Here is a 15,571-nt window from a genome sequence, read left to right as displayed (position 1 = left end):
GCACTCATCGTGGACAGACTGTCTGATGCCACGTTATGCCTGGACAAGGACAGATGGGCCAGAAGATCTGGGGTCACACCCAGCACTGGCCCTGTGCTTCCTCCTCTGCAATCAAGGGGGAGGCGGGGAGTGACAGTGGCCACCCTACCGGGCTGGGGAGAGCTGATGTGACACTTGGGAGTGCTTCCAGCAGTGCTGTGACTCTGCTCAGGGCCACACAGTCACCCGTGCTCTGGGAGTCAGTGGGTGTCTGCCTGGGTGCTGCTCGTGAATCACGAGCCTCGGGGCTAGACCAGGCCCTGGGCACTGACCCCTACCCTGACCTGGGGGACGTGGAAGGAGCCGAGGTAGCTCTAGGGCAGGGAGGACCCTGGGTCAGCTCTAGCTGTGCCAGGAACCCCCGGTCATCTGCTGGTCCTCTGTTCCCCAGGCACTTGCTCCAGGCCAGGCCAACATGGGTGTGAGGACCGGAGGATGGCCAAGCCACTGTCCCCTGGGACTTTCAGCCCAAAGCGGAGGCAGCACTGGTGCATGGCCTTGGGTCTGGCCCCAGGGTGCCGAGAGGCGCCACGAACAGCGGGAAGGAGGCGTCACACTCCATGGGGGTGGGCACCGCATGTTAGAAACTCCAGCTAGTCCAGAGTGTCTGGGGCAGGACACACACTGCCTGTCTTCTGTAGGTGCTCGACAAGTGTTTGTGTGGTCAAGGGAAACCAGGTGGGACGCTGCACATGGGCCCTGGGGTAACAGAAACTTGGAGCCCCAGGCAGGCACGGGGGGCGGGGTGGGGGCAGCAGGCGGATAGAGGGACAGAGGGAGAGGCGGGCGCCCTCACCCGTGTCGTGGATGAACCTCTCGATCTTGGACTGCATGCCCCAGTAGCGGAACTCCACCTTGCAGAGCTTGTAGGCGCACATGATGGGGAACGCCTGCTGCCTGTGCTCCTCGATCCAGTTCTCTGACAGGGGCCCCCGCTGGGTCTTGGTCGAGTGGAACAGCTTGGGGTCCTCTTCCGTCTTATACTCATTGGGGGGCACGGGGTCCTTGACAATGTCGATGAAATCTATGAGGAGACCCCCCCTGCCGTGAGTGACCACTTTGGCCCCAACCTCCACCCCACCCCTCCTTTCCAGTCGCCTCCCCCACGTCCCTGCCATCCCCGAATCTCGGCAGGACCCCAGGCTTGGGTGTGTCCCTGGGCCCCGCATGGGAGTGGAGATGCTGCTCTGGGCCACTCTGATCCCCGAGCTCCCCCGACCTCAGGACCTGTGTCTTTCCTTGTCTTTTCAAATCATTTCAGTAAAACCCCTGCTTTGTGCACACTTGCCAAAGCGCATAAATCAGGTGATGAGCTGGAGGAGCACGGAGGGGGGAGATGAATTTCCATGGAGGATGTGGGATGGGGTGGGGGTGAGTAGAAGAGGAAAAGACGGCATTTTAGCCACAGGAGCAGCAGAACTGTGAGGCGGAGAATGTCCCGGAGTGTGACACTTGACCCAGAAGTGGGGCAGTTTGGGGAACCACCAGAGTGTCTGTGTGGTAAGAGGTGATGGGGATGCAGCTGAACTCATCAGCCATCACTCGCCAGGCACCCTGAAGGTGGCTGGTCTGCTAGGAAGCCCCTCCCAGACAGAGAGCAGGGAGGAGTCCAGAAACCATGTTTGAAGGGCCCAGAGGGAGGTGTCGGGCATGAGCCGGTCCAGGATGTGCTGGGCACTGGGGAAACAGGACTGGGGGCTGGTAGGACCTGATTCGGGGAAGGGGGGTGACAGTGACTCTGGGGAGAATGACCTCTTGACACATGCCTCCTCCCCCAAGTCAAAACCCTCACTGGGCTGGCTCCCGTGGTATGCATGTGTCAGACGGGGCTGTGTGCACACTTGGTGAGGAGGAAGCTAGGACGGGGCTTGTAGCTCAGAGAGCCTCCTTTCAGAGGTGTGGGGACGATGGCACTTGGTGGGGCTCTGCCGGGCCCGGGCCCTGGCTGTCTCATCTTCCTGGCAGCAGGCCTGGGCTGTGGTTTACAGAGGAAGACATCAGCCCCACTGGAAAGGCAAGGGGTCAGGGCAGCCCAAGGGCAGCAGAGTGTGGAAGGGGATTTACATCCTTCCCAGAGTAGGCCACATGTCCAGTCCACTGGGGCAGGCAACAGCCACCAAGGGGAGGGCTGGGAGGTGAACCATGACGGGAGGCCTCCGGGGGGAGCCTGCAGCTGGCCAGGTAAGAGCTGTCAGAGGGCCTGGGCCCTTCCTTCCTGTTACGGGTAGAGTGCGTCCGCTAGCAAACGCATACATCGGCCTCAGAATGTGACCTTATTTGGAGACAGGGTCTTCAAAGAAGTCCTCAAAAGGAGGGCACCTAATCTAACCAGCATGGTTATACAAAGGAGAAGGCAGTAGAAGTTTTAGTTCCGCAGTCGTGGTCAGACGCTTTGTGACCCCATGGACTGTAACCTGCCAGCCTCCTCTGTCCATGGACTCTCCAGGCAAAAACACTGGAGTGGGTAGCCATTCCCTTTTCCAAGGGATCTTCCTGATCCAGGGATCGAACCTGGGTCTCCCACATTGCGACAAAGGAGACATTTGGCTCAATTAAAAAAAAACAAAAAACCTGAAACTAACAGAATATTTTAAATCAAGTATACTTCAATTTTTTAAAAAAAGGAGAAATGTGAATATAGACATGAACACGGACAGAACAGCATGTAAAGATGAAGGCAGAGGTTGGGGTGGAGTGTCTACAGGCCAAAGGACACCAACGACTGCCAGCAGCCACAGGAAGCTAGGGGATCTCCCCTGGAGGCCCAGCAGTTAAGAACCCGCCTTCCAATGCAGGGGACATGGGTCTGCTCCCTGGTTGGGGAGCTAAGATGCCACGGGGTTACTGAGCCCTCTCGCTCTGGAGCCTACGTGCTGCAACTAGAGAAACCATGCATCGCAACAGAAGATCCTGCATGCTGCAACCAAGATGTGATGCAGTCAAATACATAAATATTTAAAATTTAAAAAAAGCTAAGGGAGAGACCCCAAACAGATTCTCCCTCAAGGACTTCAGAAGCAGCCAACCCTGCCAACACCTTGACCTTGACTCTGACCTCTAAAATCATGAGACACTAAGCATCTGTTTCCTTACGCCCTTAAGTCTGTGGTACCCTGTTTTGATGGTCCTAGCAAGGTGATGCATCTCCCAAACCCCACTGGGGCCTAAAAGCTCAGGCAGGGGGAAGGAGTCCCAGGGAAAAGCCATCCTGGCATCCGAGGCTGGCTGAGGGTCATCGCCACCCCTCCAACACCCATCTGAGATCCACAATGGCTCATTCCTAGGGGCCTGGGGGCTGTCCAGGTGCAGCTGGTCCACTGATGTGTTTTGTCTGGCTGGTATATTTACAAAGATTTTAAAAATATTTGTCAACCTAGAGAAACTGGGAAATTTCACATGAAAACCCTGATTTTTGGCCTCTCTTTTCCTTTTTTCTTTTCAGGCCATGCCATACGGCATGTGGGATCTGAATTCCCCAACCAGTGAACCCGTGTTCCCTACATTGGGAGCACAAAGTCTCAACCACTGGACTGCCAAGGACGTCCCCCGGGCCTCTCTTGAAAATGACTTAACAAATGGGACCCATTTTCTGCACGGTGTAGTCAGCTGGAGGGGAGTGGAGTAGAGGCTGCCCACCATGAAGGGGACACAGGCCCCACTGTGTGCACAGCCCCCGCCCAACCTGCCACTTCCACCCTTGGCTGTCAGCCCTAGGTGGCTCCCAAACACACATGTGCATTTCTGCGGACACCTCAAAAAGATGGAGGGAAGGGGCTTGAGTGGAAAAGGCACTTAGCCTCAGGGGCACATCAGGGAAATGGGGCCAAGGAGACCCGTCCTGCCTCCCCATCTCCCCCAACTTCCCACCAGGCTGGCTTGGACTCTAACCTCCCCTCCCAGGACAGGAGCCAGTCTGGAGCCTGCCAGGCCTGGAGACCAGAGGCAGAATCAAGGGGCCCATGGGCAGGGCAACTGGGAACTTGGCCCCGCAGGGCTCCTGGCCCTGCTAGGGTGGGAGCATCAGGGTGACGGTTACCGATTGTCAGCTGGTTCTTTTCCACAGGAGACAGGCTGAAAACGTTGGGGTTTTCTCCAGCATCGGTTTTATAAAAGGTCTCGATGTCGATGGAGAATTTCTCCACAAAAGGGCAAGTGAACCTGTGGGGGAAGGAGAGTATCCACCAGGACCCGGGCTCGGAAGGGTGGGCGTGGGTCGCTGGGTGGAGGACGAGGCTGGAGTGGTGGGTCAGACCTGTCTGTTCTGTCCTCCTGGACCTTCACTGCATCCCAAGAAGAGCCAAATCCAAGTTGGGGCCAGTGGGAGGGGTGGACGCATGGGGAGGGGGCAATCATTGCAGCAAGTAGCTGGCAGCCTGTGTCCACGTGTGTGAGGCATGGTGCGAATACGGTGTGGACACAGTTAAGGTGGCACACTACCAAATGGGCTGAATCTGGACCTGCACATGGTGTGAAATGCCACCCTCTCCCCTGTCCCCTAAGAAACCAGGTGTGGCAACAGGGAGACAGCCTCTCTCTCGTGGCTGGAGATCAGCTCAGAGGAGAAAAGTACTCCTGGGAAGTGAACAACCTGGATGGATTTCCCAGCAAGTTCCAGGCCCTCACCCACTGGACAAAGAAGCCCCAGGAGACTCATGGGGACCCCACCTGGTCAGCACATGGGTGGCCCCCTCTCTATTCTAATCAAGCAGTGCTCAGTTATATTGGGTGGGGGGCACAGAGTGAAAAGTGCCCCCTACCCGGGGGATCCAAAGAAAGCTGTGCTCAACATGGCTTGTTATAAAATATCATCATAGTTGCTGAAGGTGTCAGGGTGGAGGGAATCTCTGAGCCATCTGGGCTACCCTCAGTTCCTGTTTCTTCCCAGCTGGTGGACTGTCCTGCATTCCTAGGCAAACATTAAAGTAAGTTTGTGTTCCCTGAGCCTTCCCAGATGGCAAAGGGGTCTCAGATGGCGCTCGCTGGACTCCTGCCTTCCTGGCTCCCCCAACTGGCAGGCTAGGTGGCACCTAGGGGTATAGCCTACCCTGTCCTGTCTATTCCCCTGAGGGGGAACCTGGGGAACCTTAGAACGGAGGCTCAGCTCCCTGGGAGCTGTCTGGGGGGGCCGGCGCCAGTATCTATGCCCCTGGGTTGCTTCCTGGGAGGGCGACATGGGGCCGAGGGCAGGCTCACCTGGTTCGAGTGTAGGGGTAGGCGTTCCAGGACTCCTCCACCACCCGCAGGGCTGCCTTGGGCAGGATGGAGCGGAACCAGCTGGGGATGTGCATGCCCACATGGTACACCTTGTGCGTGTATTGCCCGGAGCCACCGGGGCCGTCTGTGTACGGCCGGTTCTCCAGGATCTCCACGCCGCTGCCTTCGCCGTGCGTCTCGTTCCGGCTCTTCTTCTGTGGGACAAAAGCAAGGGGGACGTGTGGGTCTGGAGCTCTCTGAAGAAGGGGAAGGGCTCGGGAGACCCAGCTGAGGATGCTGAGTGCAGGGCAGGGGTGCTTTGGCCAACCAGGCTGGCTCCTTTTGGGTCACTTCAACACATCCTCCTCAAATACCTCCCCCGCACAAGGCTCCATGTGTCCCAGCATTCATGCAGAAGACTGAAGGGCCACGGTTCCCTCTCCAAGCCCAGTACTGCACATGCAAAATCCTCCGTTCTGACTCCTGAATCTCCTGGGACTGAAAGCGTCCCCAAGGTCAGGAGGAGGTGCTTGCTTTCTCACCTTTTAGCCAACACTGTACTGAAGGTTCTAGCCAGAGAAATTAGGCAAGAAAAAGAAATAGTAAGAGGCATTCAATTGGAAAGAAGAAGTAGGAACTTCCTGGGTGGTACAGTGGTTAATACTCCAGTCTCCCAATGCAAGGTGCCCAGGTTCCATTTCTGATCAGGGAACTAGATCCCACATGCCGCAACTAAGAGTTTGCATGCTGCAAATAAAGATTCTGCAATAAAGATTCCATGTGCCGCAACCAAGACCCGATGCAGCCAAAAAAATTTTTTATAAAGGAAGAAGTGGGGCTTCTCTAGTGGCTCAGTGGTAAAGAATCTGCCTGCAACTAAGGGAGACATGGGTTCGATCCTTGGTCCAGAAGATCCCACAGGCAGTGGAATACCAAAGCCCACGAGCCACAACTACTGAGCCTGCGCTCCAGAGCCCATGCTCCGCAACAAGAGAAGCCACTGCAATGAGCAGTCCAAGAACTGCAATAGAGAAAAGTCCTTGCGGAAACCAAGACCCAGCCCAGCCAAAAATAAAATAAATAAAAACATTTTTTTTAAAAGAAAGAAGTAAAACTATCTCAATTTGTTAATGACACAATCTTAAACACAGAATAACCTAAAATCCCCCCAAATCTGTTAGATCTAATACATGAATTCAACAGAGCTGCAGGATACAAAATCAACACACAACAACAAATAATGCAGAAAGGAAATAAAGAAATCATTTCCATTTACAATGGCATCCAAAAGAATAAAATACTTAGGAATAAATTTAACCAAGGAGGAGCGAGAGTTGTATACAGAAAACTATAAAACATTACTGAAATAAATTAAAGAAGATTTAAATAAATGGAAAAGACATCTGTGTTCATATGAATTGGAAGATTTAATATTGTTAAGATGTCAACACTCCCCAAAGCAATCCGTGGGTCCAATGTAATCCTTATCAAAATCCAATGGCCTTTTCAGAAGAAAGGGAAAAACTGATCCTAAAATTCATACAGAATTTTGAGGGATCTCAAATAGTCAAAACAATCTTGAAAATAAAACAGAGTTGGCAAGCTCACATTTTCTCATATCAAAACTTGCTAATAAGGACGTCCTTGGTAGTCCAGTGGTTAAGAATCCGCCTTCCAAAGTAGGGGATGTGGGTTTGATCCCTGGTCAGGAAACTAAGATCCCACATCCTCCATGGTGTGGCCAATTAAAAAAAAAAAGTGCTATAAAACTATAGTAATCAAAACAGTGCAGTACTGGCATAGGACAAATCTGTGTAATGGAGGTGAGAGGTTAGAAATGAATCCAATATTTACATACTATATTTACTGATTTTCAACAAGGGTGCCAAAACCATTCAATGGGGGAAGGGACAGTCTTTACAACAAACGCTGCTGGAACAATTAGATATCCACATGCCCACAGTGCCATATCACATATAAAGAGGAACTCAAAACAGATCAAAGACCAACTTGTTAGAACTGAAAGTATAGAACTCTTAGGAGAAAATATTAGGGCAAATCTTCATGACCTTGGATTTGACAATGATTTTTCAAATATGATACCCAAAGTATAGGCAGTCAGAGAAAAAATATCTAAATTGGGCTTTATCAAGATTTAAGAAAGGACAGGGACTTCTCTGATGGTCCAGTGGTTAAGACCCTACCCATGCTTACACTGCAGGGGGCACAGGATCCATTCTGGTTTGGGAACTAGGACCCGGCATGGCATGAGGCCCGGCCAAAAAAAAAGAAACTTTTGTGTATCAAGGGATGCTATCAAGAGAGTGAAAGGACAACACACAGAATGAAAGGAAAGCTTTTGTAAATAATACATCTGATAAATTATATCCATAAAATGAAATATGACTTGGTCATAAAAAAGAATGAAGTACTGACACGTTACTACACAGATGAACCCTGAAAACATGTTTAGTTAAAGAAATACACTGTATGACCCCATTTCTATGAAATGCTTAGAAGAGGCAAATTTAGAGAGCCAGAAAGTAGATTATTGGTTGCCTGGGTGTTGGGGGATAATGGAGAGTGACTTCTTTATGGGGTGATGAAAATGCTCTAAAATTGTGATAATTTCACAACTCTGAAAAGTGCTAAAAGCCACTAAACTGTACACTTTAAATGTGTGAATTGTGCAGTGTGGGACTTACATCTCAATAAGTCTGGTATAAAATCAAACAAACAAAGAAATAAAAACCAACCCTGCCTCCTGCACTCAACTAAGATTTCAGAGAGTTCAAACACAAGGAATGAGAAAGGGGCCTTGGAGGCACTGCCCAAGAGACGGAACGCCTAGGTCATCCCCAAGTGTCTCTCTGTCTCCAACGTCCTTCCTGGGGTCTGAAAGGTCGGGTTTCTGCTTTTGCACAAAACCTTTGCGGTCAAGGTGCTGGTGACTTTAGACCCAGCATCCGTTTCCATGGCAACATGCTGGCATCACCAAGGTCACCTTCGGTCAGCTTCCTGGACAGCAGCTGTGCGCACGCTCACACATGCACGCACCCCGAATGCAGCCACACACCCATGCCCACAGGCACCTCCAACAGCACTGCCTCATCCCTGGGGCACGACTCTCTCTAGGGCACAAAGATGTGCTGTATTTCCATGTCCAGAGCCACTGAGTCCCCTTCAGGAAAAAAAAAAAAAGACACCGATTGAGGCCAAGGAGGGGTCAGAGCAGGGACATGCCCATTCCCTGCTCTTTAAAGGAGCTCCTGGAATATGGCCCAGATTCCGTAATGAAAACAGCAACCATTTCCTGGCTGCCTTCCAAGCTCCCGCCTCTTACAGCATCCTTGTTGATTAGTGGTTGTGCTAAGTGCCTGGCATGTTCTTTCTCCTTTAGTTCCTGCAGCAGCCTCTTGAGAAAGGTGCAGGACTACTCTTGCTCCCAATGTTCAGATGGGAAGGTGGAGGCCCAGAGAGGCAGAGTGACCCGTCCAAGGTTACAGTTACTAAATGGCAGAGCCAGCACAAATTCAGACCTGTTAGATTCCAGGGCCTGCTCACCCATGGCATTGGGCACCTCAAGGAAAACACCTCAGCACAGAGAGGCGCTCATAAACAGTTACTGAGCAAGTAGAGACTGTAGTCCTAACCCTGCGATCAACTTTCTCTCATCCTGGACAGGTTGCTTCTGCCTGGTCTCAGTTCCCCAAACACTAATCGGGGGCGAGGCTCCCTGTCTACCTAAGGCCCAGGGTAGTGGGTTGCAGCCTCCCTGCCAGACCATGTCCACCTGGAATCTCAAACTGTGACCTTACTTGGGAATAGGGTCTTTGTGGATGGAATTAGTTAAGATGAGGTCATCTTAATGTAAATAGATTGGACAATTCAGGGTGGGGCCTATATTCAATAAGGCATCCTTCTCATTCTCATTCTCATAAGGCATCCTTATGAGAAAAGAGAACGGGGGACACTTCCCTGGTGGTCCAGTGGTTAAGAATCTGCCTTGCAATGCAGAGGACATAGGTTCGATCCCTGGTCGGGAAACTGTAAGATCCCACATGCCGAGGAGCAGCTAAGCCTGAGCCCACGTGCCACAACAAAAGAGTCCGTGCACCGGAATGGAAGACCCGCGCGATGCAGTGAAGATCCTGTGTGACACAAGTGGGACCTGACACAGCGAAAGAAAGAGGAACCGGAGACACAGACACACACACGGGGAAGATGGAGACAGACACACACAGAGGGCAGGTGGCCATGTGACAAGGGAGGCAGAGACTGCAGGAGACAGCCTTACATCGAGAAATGCCGAGCATTGTTGGCCACCACCAGAAGCTAGGAGAGACAAGGAAGGATTCTCCCCAGCCCCACAAAGCCTTCAGAGGGAGCATAGCCCCCTAACACCTTGATTTTGAATTTCTACCCTCCAGGACTTTGAGAGAAAACATTTCCATTGCTTTAAGCCACCCAGTTTGTGGTGGTTTGTTACGACGGCTCCAGGGCATGGAATGAAGGTCTGGGGTGCCGGGTGGCTCAGCAAGAAGAGGATGTGCAGGTCGGAGGGGCCAGGGCACAGGGAGTCTCTGAAGGTGCCCAGCCAGCTGGGATCTGAGGGCAGAGGACAGAGAGGGAGCAGGGACGGGGATGGGGCCTGCTTGGCCTTAGTGGGGCTGCACAGACTCCAGGTCCCAGGGTTGGGGCAGGGGAGAAGAGGAGGAGGGGAGGGCAGGCAGTGCTTGGGGCCTCCCCCGGGGACTATGGAAGGATGGGCAGGAGAGATAGGCCCGGCTCCCAGGGGCACACATGCCCAGGGTGAGACCTGACGGGTCCCCCTCCCTACTCTACCCACACAGGCTGGGTGGAGAACCTTCTCCTCCTGTTGTGCTCCCCTGCCCCATCCCTGGAGCCTGGGGTCTGCAAGAGAGAAATCTGGGCCGCCAGGCATCTGGTGCAGAAAAAGCCCTGGGAAGGAGTGGGGAGGGGGTGGGTTTAAAAGATTCAAAGACCGAGAAACCCCCGGCCAATCAGGCAGCTCTCAGAGCTGTCCAGGGTCCTGGCCAAGCCACTTCCAATCACTTCCTCCCTTTGCTGAGAACCTCCAAGGATGGAAGGCTCTGTTTACGCCAGACAGACCGATTTTTCCTTCTTCCGAAACCTTGAACAACATGTATATTGAGTTTCATTCAGGCAGGTGCAAGGTAGTGTGACACGTGAGCCCATCTTGTTCACAACCTCAGGGAGGAGGTGGCTTGTTCAGCAGGCAGGCCTCTCCCTAGCTGCTACCCCAGATGGCAAGTGGGATCACTGGGCAATGGATGAATGGTCTTGCTCTTCTTTCTGCAGAAACAAAGCTGCCTTCGTTGATGGTCCATCCACCTTGTAAGGCCCTGCTCAGAACGGAGGCTCTCCTGGAGCACTGACCCCAAACCCACATGACCACCGGGTTCCTGTGCCCCCAGGCCCACTGTTCTGGTCTCTACTCAGTGGGCTGCATACACATCTGTCTCCCTGCAGGCAATCCTAGAGCACAGAAAGCGCTTTTCATTCATCTCTGTAGCCCAACCCTCAGCCACAGCCGGGCACAGAAGAGTCTGGTGAATTTAACTTCGTTTTTTTAAAAAAATATTTACTCATTTATTTATTGGGCTGTGCTGGGTCTTAGTTGTGGCATCTGGGTTCTGGTTCCCTGACCACGGATGGGACCCAGGACCCCTGCATTGGGAGCATGAAGTCTTAGCCACTGGACCACCAGGGGAGTCCCTCAACTTAGTTTTTTAACAGCATTATTGAGGTACGACGGACAAACAGTAAACCATATATATGTAAAGGTATAGTCACTGAGCTGTGATGCGGGTCCACGCCCCTAAAACTGTCACACGGTGGAGATAACGGGCATGTCCATCACCCCCACAGTGGATGGAGCCCCCCCGGAACTTCAGGGCCAGAGATGGGTAAGATAAATTCCAGAGTGGGAGAGAGGCAACTGGCCTTGGGAGGCAGACAGTGTTGGTGAGGCTGTAGGAGGCAACACACAGGATGCTGGGAACGTTTCACATTAACTGGAGGTACAGGAAAGATGTTGAAAAACAAACAACTTGAAACAGGGGCTGCAGACAGATGGCAGGTGTTTGAGGAGCCCTGAGTCAGAGGTGGCTATATACTCAGAAAAGCCTGGGGTACCCTAGAAGCTGAAAGCCAGCCCCCGAGCTGAGAGACACCTGCTGTGGGCCAGGGCTCCCTGCCGGCTCAAGGAGGAATGAAGAAGCCACAGGACACACAGATCCTCTGGCAGATCAGCTGGTCCTTGAGCAGGCTGAGCCATCTCCCGAGTGCCTGGCGCTGGGGGGCTGACGCTAGTCTCGCCTCTCCCCACTCTCTAGGAATAATTATGGGGTAAGTGGTTCAAGAGTGAATTGAGTGGTGCTTCTGAAGAGGCATGAAGCAAACAGCCCCCCAGAGAGGCTGAGTTTGCCTTCTGTTCTCTTCCCGGCCAAGCATTCCATGCAGTGCTCTGGGTCAAACTCGGAATGGACGTGGAGGCCCTTCCAGGCTCCCCCTGCCTTGCCATGATTAGGGCCTGCTTAGCCAGGGGTGGCACTGAGGCACCCTTGTACCCCGGAGAGCCAGAGCCAGGAGGGAAGCAGGTTCATAATCAGTCCCCCAAGTGGGAGGAAGCTGCCAGGCCAGGCAAAGGGCTGGGGCACCGAGAATGAGCGAGAGGCTGGCAGAGAAGCTGGGATGGGACTCCACCCTCCACTGAGCAGGACCCTAGCCAAGACCTCAAGAAGCAGGAGCTCTGGTCCCATCTGGGCCATAAGGACCCAATCCTGGGGCTCCCCATCCTGGGTTCCAGGTTACTCAGGCACTGAGTAGGTAGCCCAGCAATGTCTTGGGTGGGGTGGTCATCTCTGGCTTTTCACAGGCCCAATCATCCTCAAATCCATGTGTGTACATGCGAAGTCATTTCAGTTGTGTCCAACTCTTTGCAACTCTGTGGACTATAGTCCGCCAGGCTCCTCTGTCCTTGGGATTCTCCAGGCAAGAATACTGGAGGGGGTTGCCATGCCCTTCTCCATGGGATCTTTCCAACCTAGGGATCGAACAGGCATCTCTTACATCTCCTGCACTGGCAGGTGGGTTCTTAACCACTAGTGCCACCTGGGAAACCCCAAAGTCATCTGTGACTCTGTAAATCAGCCACTTAGCCTAGGGTAGAGAGGAAAGTGTGTACCTGGAGCCAGGAGCCAGGCTGTGTGCTCCTGGACAAGTCATTGAACTTCTCTGGGCCTCACACCTTCCTGTCTCTCAAATGGGTTGTTAGGGACTGAATGTCTGTGTCCCCTGTCGCCCTAAATTCATATGTTGCAGCCCCAACCTCCAGTGTGATGGTGCTGGGAGGTCAGGCCTTTGGGAGGTGTTTAGGTCATGAAGGTGGGGCCCTCACAATGGGATCAGTATAAAGGGACCCCCCCCAAGGAACTCCCTGGCTCCGTCCACTGTGTGAAGACACAGTGCAAAGGTGACCGTCTGTAAGCCTGGAAGAGAGCCCTCACCAGACACTGAATCTGTCAGCACCTTGATTTTGGACTTTCCAGCCTCCAGCACTGTGAGAAATAAACGTCTGTTGTTTAAGCTGCCTCATCTGCAGCATTTTACAGCCCAAGCTGACAAAACGCAAGGATGATATCTGGATCAGTGAAAAGATGGGTGTTAAATACAAAGAGTGCTAGTCTTACGAACGCTGTGAATACTGTGCTGGTGAGACAACCCCAAAGCCACAAACATCTGCCGCGTGTTGCACATGCCTGGCTTCGTGCTTGGAAGCCAGAGCTCTGGTGCAATTCACACACTGACAGGGAGCCCACTGGACAGACACTGCTGTGAAGGCCGCGGTGCCACCCCGCCCCCACGTCGGTGCAAAGAGCCGCTGCGGGCACGGTGGGGCCTGCCCCGGCCCCACCACCCACCTGTATCATGTACAGCTGGGCGATGCGGTACTCCTCCACGGTCATCGGCAGAGGAATCCGATATTCCTTTATAATCATCTTGGAGTCCAAGCCTTCCCGTCGATGGGGAACTGCGCGTTGGGACTTCTAGACGAGGTTCCTTAAATAACCATGACAAAATTCACCAAGGACCCCTGAGAGAGAAAGAGAGGGCAGGAGAGTCACTTTCTGCAAAGGCTGGTAAGCACAGTGGCGCAGGAAGGACCGAGTCTTGATCCCAGGTTAGAATTCTGACCTCAGTTCGGCCACAAGCCTACAGCATGACCTTGAGCCCAACGTGTGACCTTGAGCAGGTTCCCTCAACATCCGCAGCCTCCATTTTCCCTGTTGGCTCAGCAACTGTGTACAAGACGTGTATAAACTGATCAGCCTGGTGGAAATAAAGGATTGTTCTCTTGCTAGCGAGAGCCAGGCAACAAGAAGGCATCGCATCCCCTAAGAATCAAGAGCATTGCGCTCCTGTTTTACTTGCAGGTCTAACAAGTGGCGGCCTCAGCTCTCGTGCGTTCTGGGGTGGCTGGAGGCAGGCATGGTGATAGCAGCAAGTGATGATGGCTGGCAAGAAGTCAGGACAGGGGCTTCCCTGCTGGTCTAGTGGTTAAGACTGTGCACTTCCCATGCAAGGGGCATGGGAAGCTAAGACCCTGCATGCTGCATGGCCAAAAAAAAATTTTTTAAAGGGTACAACTTGAAAATATAAATAAAATGAAATATAATACATAAATAAAATATAATAAAAAATAAGAAGGCACGACAAATGAAACTATGAAAAACAGATGTGAACAGTTTTAAAAACTGGCGGTCTGGGACCCTTCAGCATCAGGGCAGTTGGTTCTGCTCCTGTCACTGAGCACAGATGGCAACACTACTTCCCAGCAGGAGATCTCGAGTTATCAAAGGAGGTGACCTTACATGTAGTTTCAGTTCAATCCACCACCCGCTGCTTACTGTTTACCTACTCTACTGTTGACACTGGGCTAGGTCTTGGAGGTAGAAGAGGAAAGTAAGATACACGGTCGGGTCTCACAGCATGTGAATTATGTATCAATAAAGCTCTTTGAAAACATAAGCAAGGGGCTTCCCCTGGCAGTTCAGTGGTTATGATTCCTCCTTCCACCACAAGGGGTGCAGGTTCAATCCCTGGCCTGAGTTAAGATCCCACCTGGCTAGCAGCCAAAAAAACAAAAGGTAAAATGGAAGCAATATTGTAACAAATTCAATAGGCTTTAAACATGGTCCACATTAAAAAATTTTTTTTAATTAAAAACCTATAAGCAGGCAATGTATTCATAGCAGCTTGTATTTAACACAACAATAAATTTGATGAAGACCTGCACCTAAAGGAATCATATTTTAGAAAACAAATTTTAATCCTTGAAGGAGGCATATCCTCAGTGATCTGGAAAATGAAATCACCCATCATAGTCTTTCCCCTAGATGGCAGAGGCTTCGCTGTAAATATATTTGGTTACCCCTAGAGAGATCAGATGGTATTAACTGGAAGCTGAGTGAAGGCTTCCAAGACAGGCAGTGGCAGAATCAGGATAGTACTTCAGAAGCATCACACCGGGGATAGCAGTTGGTGAGGATTGATGGTGACTGGAGGCAGGGTGTCAGCTAAGTGATAAAAGTGAGGGACTGACCAGGCAGGCAGCTTCCCCAGGGCACCAAGTGTATGAGGTCTGAGCATCGCCCAGACACTAATGCATTACTGGATAACTAACAAGACTGGGAAAAGCATATATACCAGAACTCCTGGGATAATCAGTACATAAGATGGAAAAGAAATCCTTTAATAAACCACCTAACAGGAGAGATGGAGCTGGGAGGTGTATATAAATAGGCCAGAGATGGCCCTGCATTATTAGCCCAAAATAACCCCCATGCTGTTAACTTCTTTACAGTAGGTGGGTCTGTATTGTGCTCAGACCCTCAGACATGTCCGACTCTTTCTGACCCTAGGGACTGTAGCCCAGGCTCCTCTGTCCGAGAGATTCTCCAGGCAACAATACTGGAGTGGGTTGCCATGCCCTCCTCCAGGGGATCTTCCCGACTCAGGGATCAAACTTGCGTCTCCTGCACCGCCAGCACTGCAGGCAGATTCTTTACTGCTGAGCCACTTGGGAAGCCCAGGTCGGACTATTAGCCCCCCTGCAAAACCTCCAGCATCAAACTCAACTTCTCACATATCCAATTGCTTTAAATACAGTCCAGATAAGCATCTTTTTAGCCAAGTAAGACTTCATCTATGGACTTGCCTGGTGGTCCAGTGGTTGAGAATTCCAATTGCAGCGGACACAGGTTCTGTTCCTGGTCCAGGAAGATCCCACATG

The 15,571-nt window shown here is 52.1% G+C and overlaps 1 protein-coding gene across 6 annotated transcripts in view; it reads right to left on the bottom strand.

Moving 5' to 3' along the window:
• PITPNM2 (phosphatidylinositol transfer protein membrane associated 2) overlaps positions 1–15,571 on the bottom strand; it is a 158,923-nt gene that overhangs the window by 23,580 nt on the left and 119,772 nt on the right. For all 6 annotated transcript variants that reach the window (XM_052655166.1, XM_052655164.1, XM_052655168.1 and 3 more), the window contains exons 3-6: positions 13,200–13,372; positions 5,233–5,447; positions 4,076–4,197; positions 836–1,063 (exon numbers count right to left, since the gene is read on the bottom strand). In XM_052655166.1, the coding sequence (XP_052511126.1) occupies positions 836–1,063; positions 4,076–4,197; positions 5,233–5,447; positions 13,200–13,277 (643 nt within the window). In that variant the 5' untranslated portion in view covers positions 13,278–13,372. The remainder of the gene's footprint in view (positions 1–835; positions 1,064–4,075; positions 4,198–5,232; positions 5,448–13,199; positions 13,373–15,571) is intronic.

This window comes from Budorcas taxicolor, chromosome 17, assembly GCF_023091745.1.
Source record: "Budorcas taxicolor isolate Tak-1 chromosome 17, Takin1.1, whole genome shotgun sequence".
Taxonomy (NCBI): domain Eukaryota; kingdom Metazoa; phylum Chordata; class Mammalia; order Artiodactyla; family Bovidae; genus Budorcas; species Budorcas taxicolor.
Note: the sequence above shows the minus strand (reverse complement) of the source record. Positions and strands in the feature narration are given on the sequence as shown.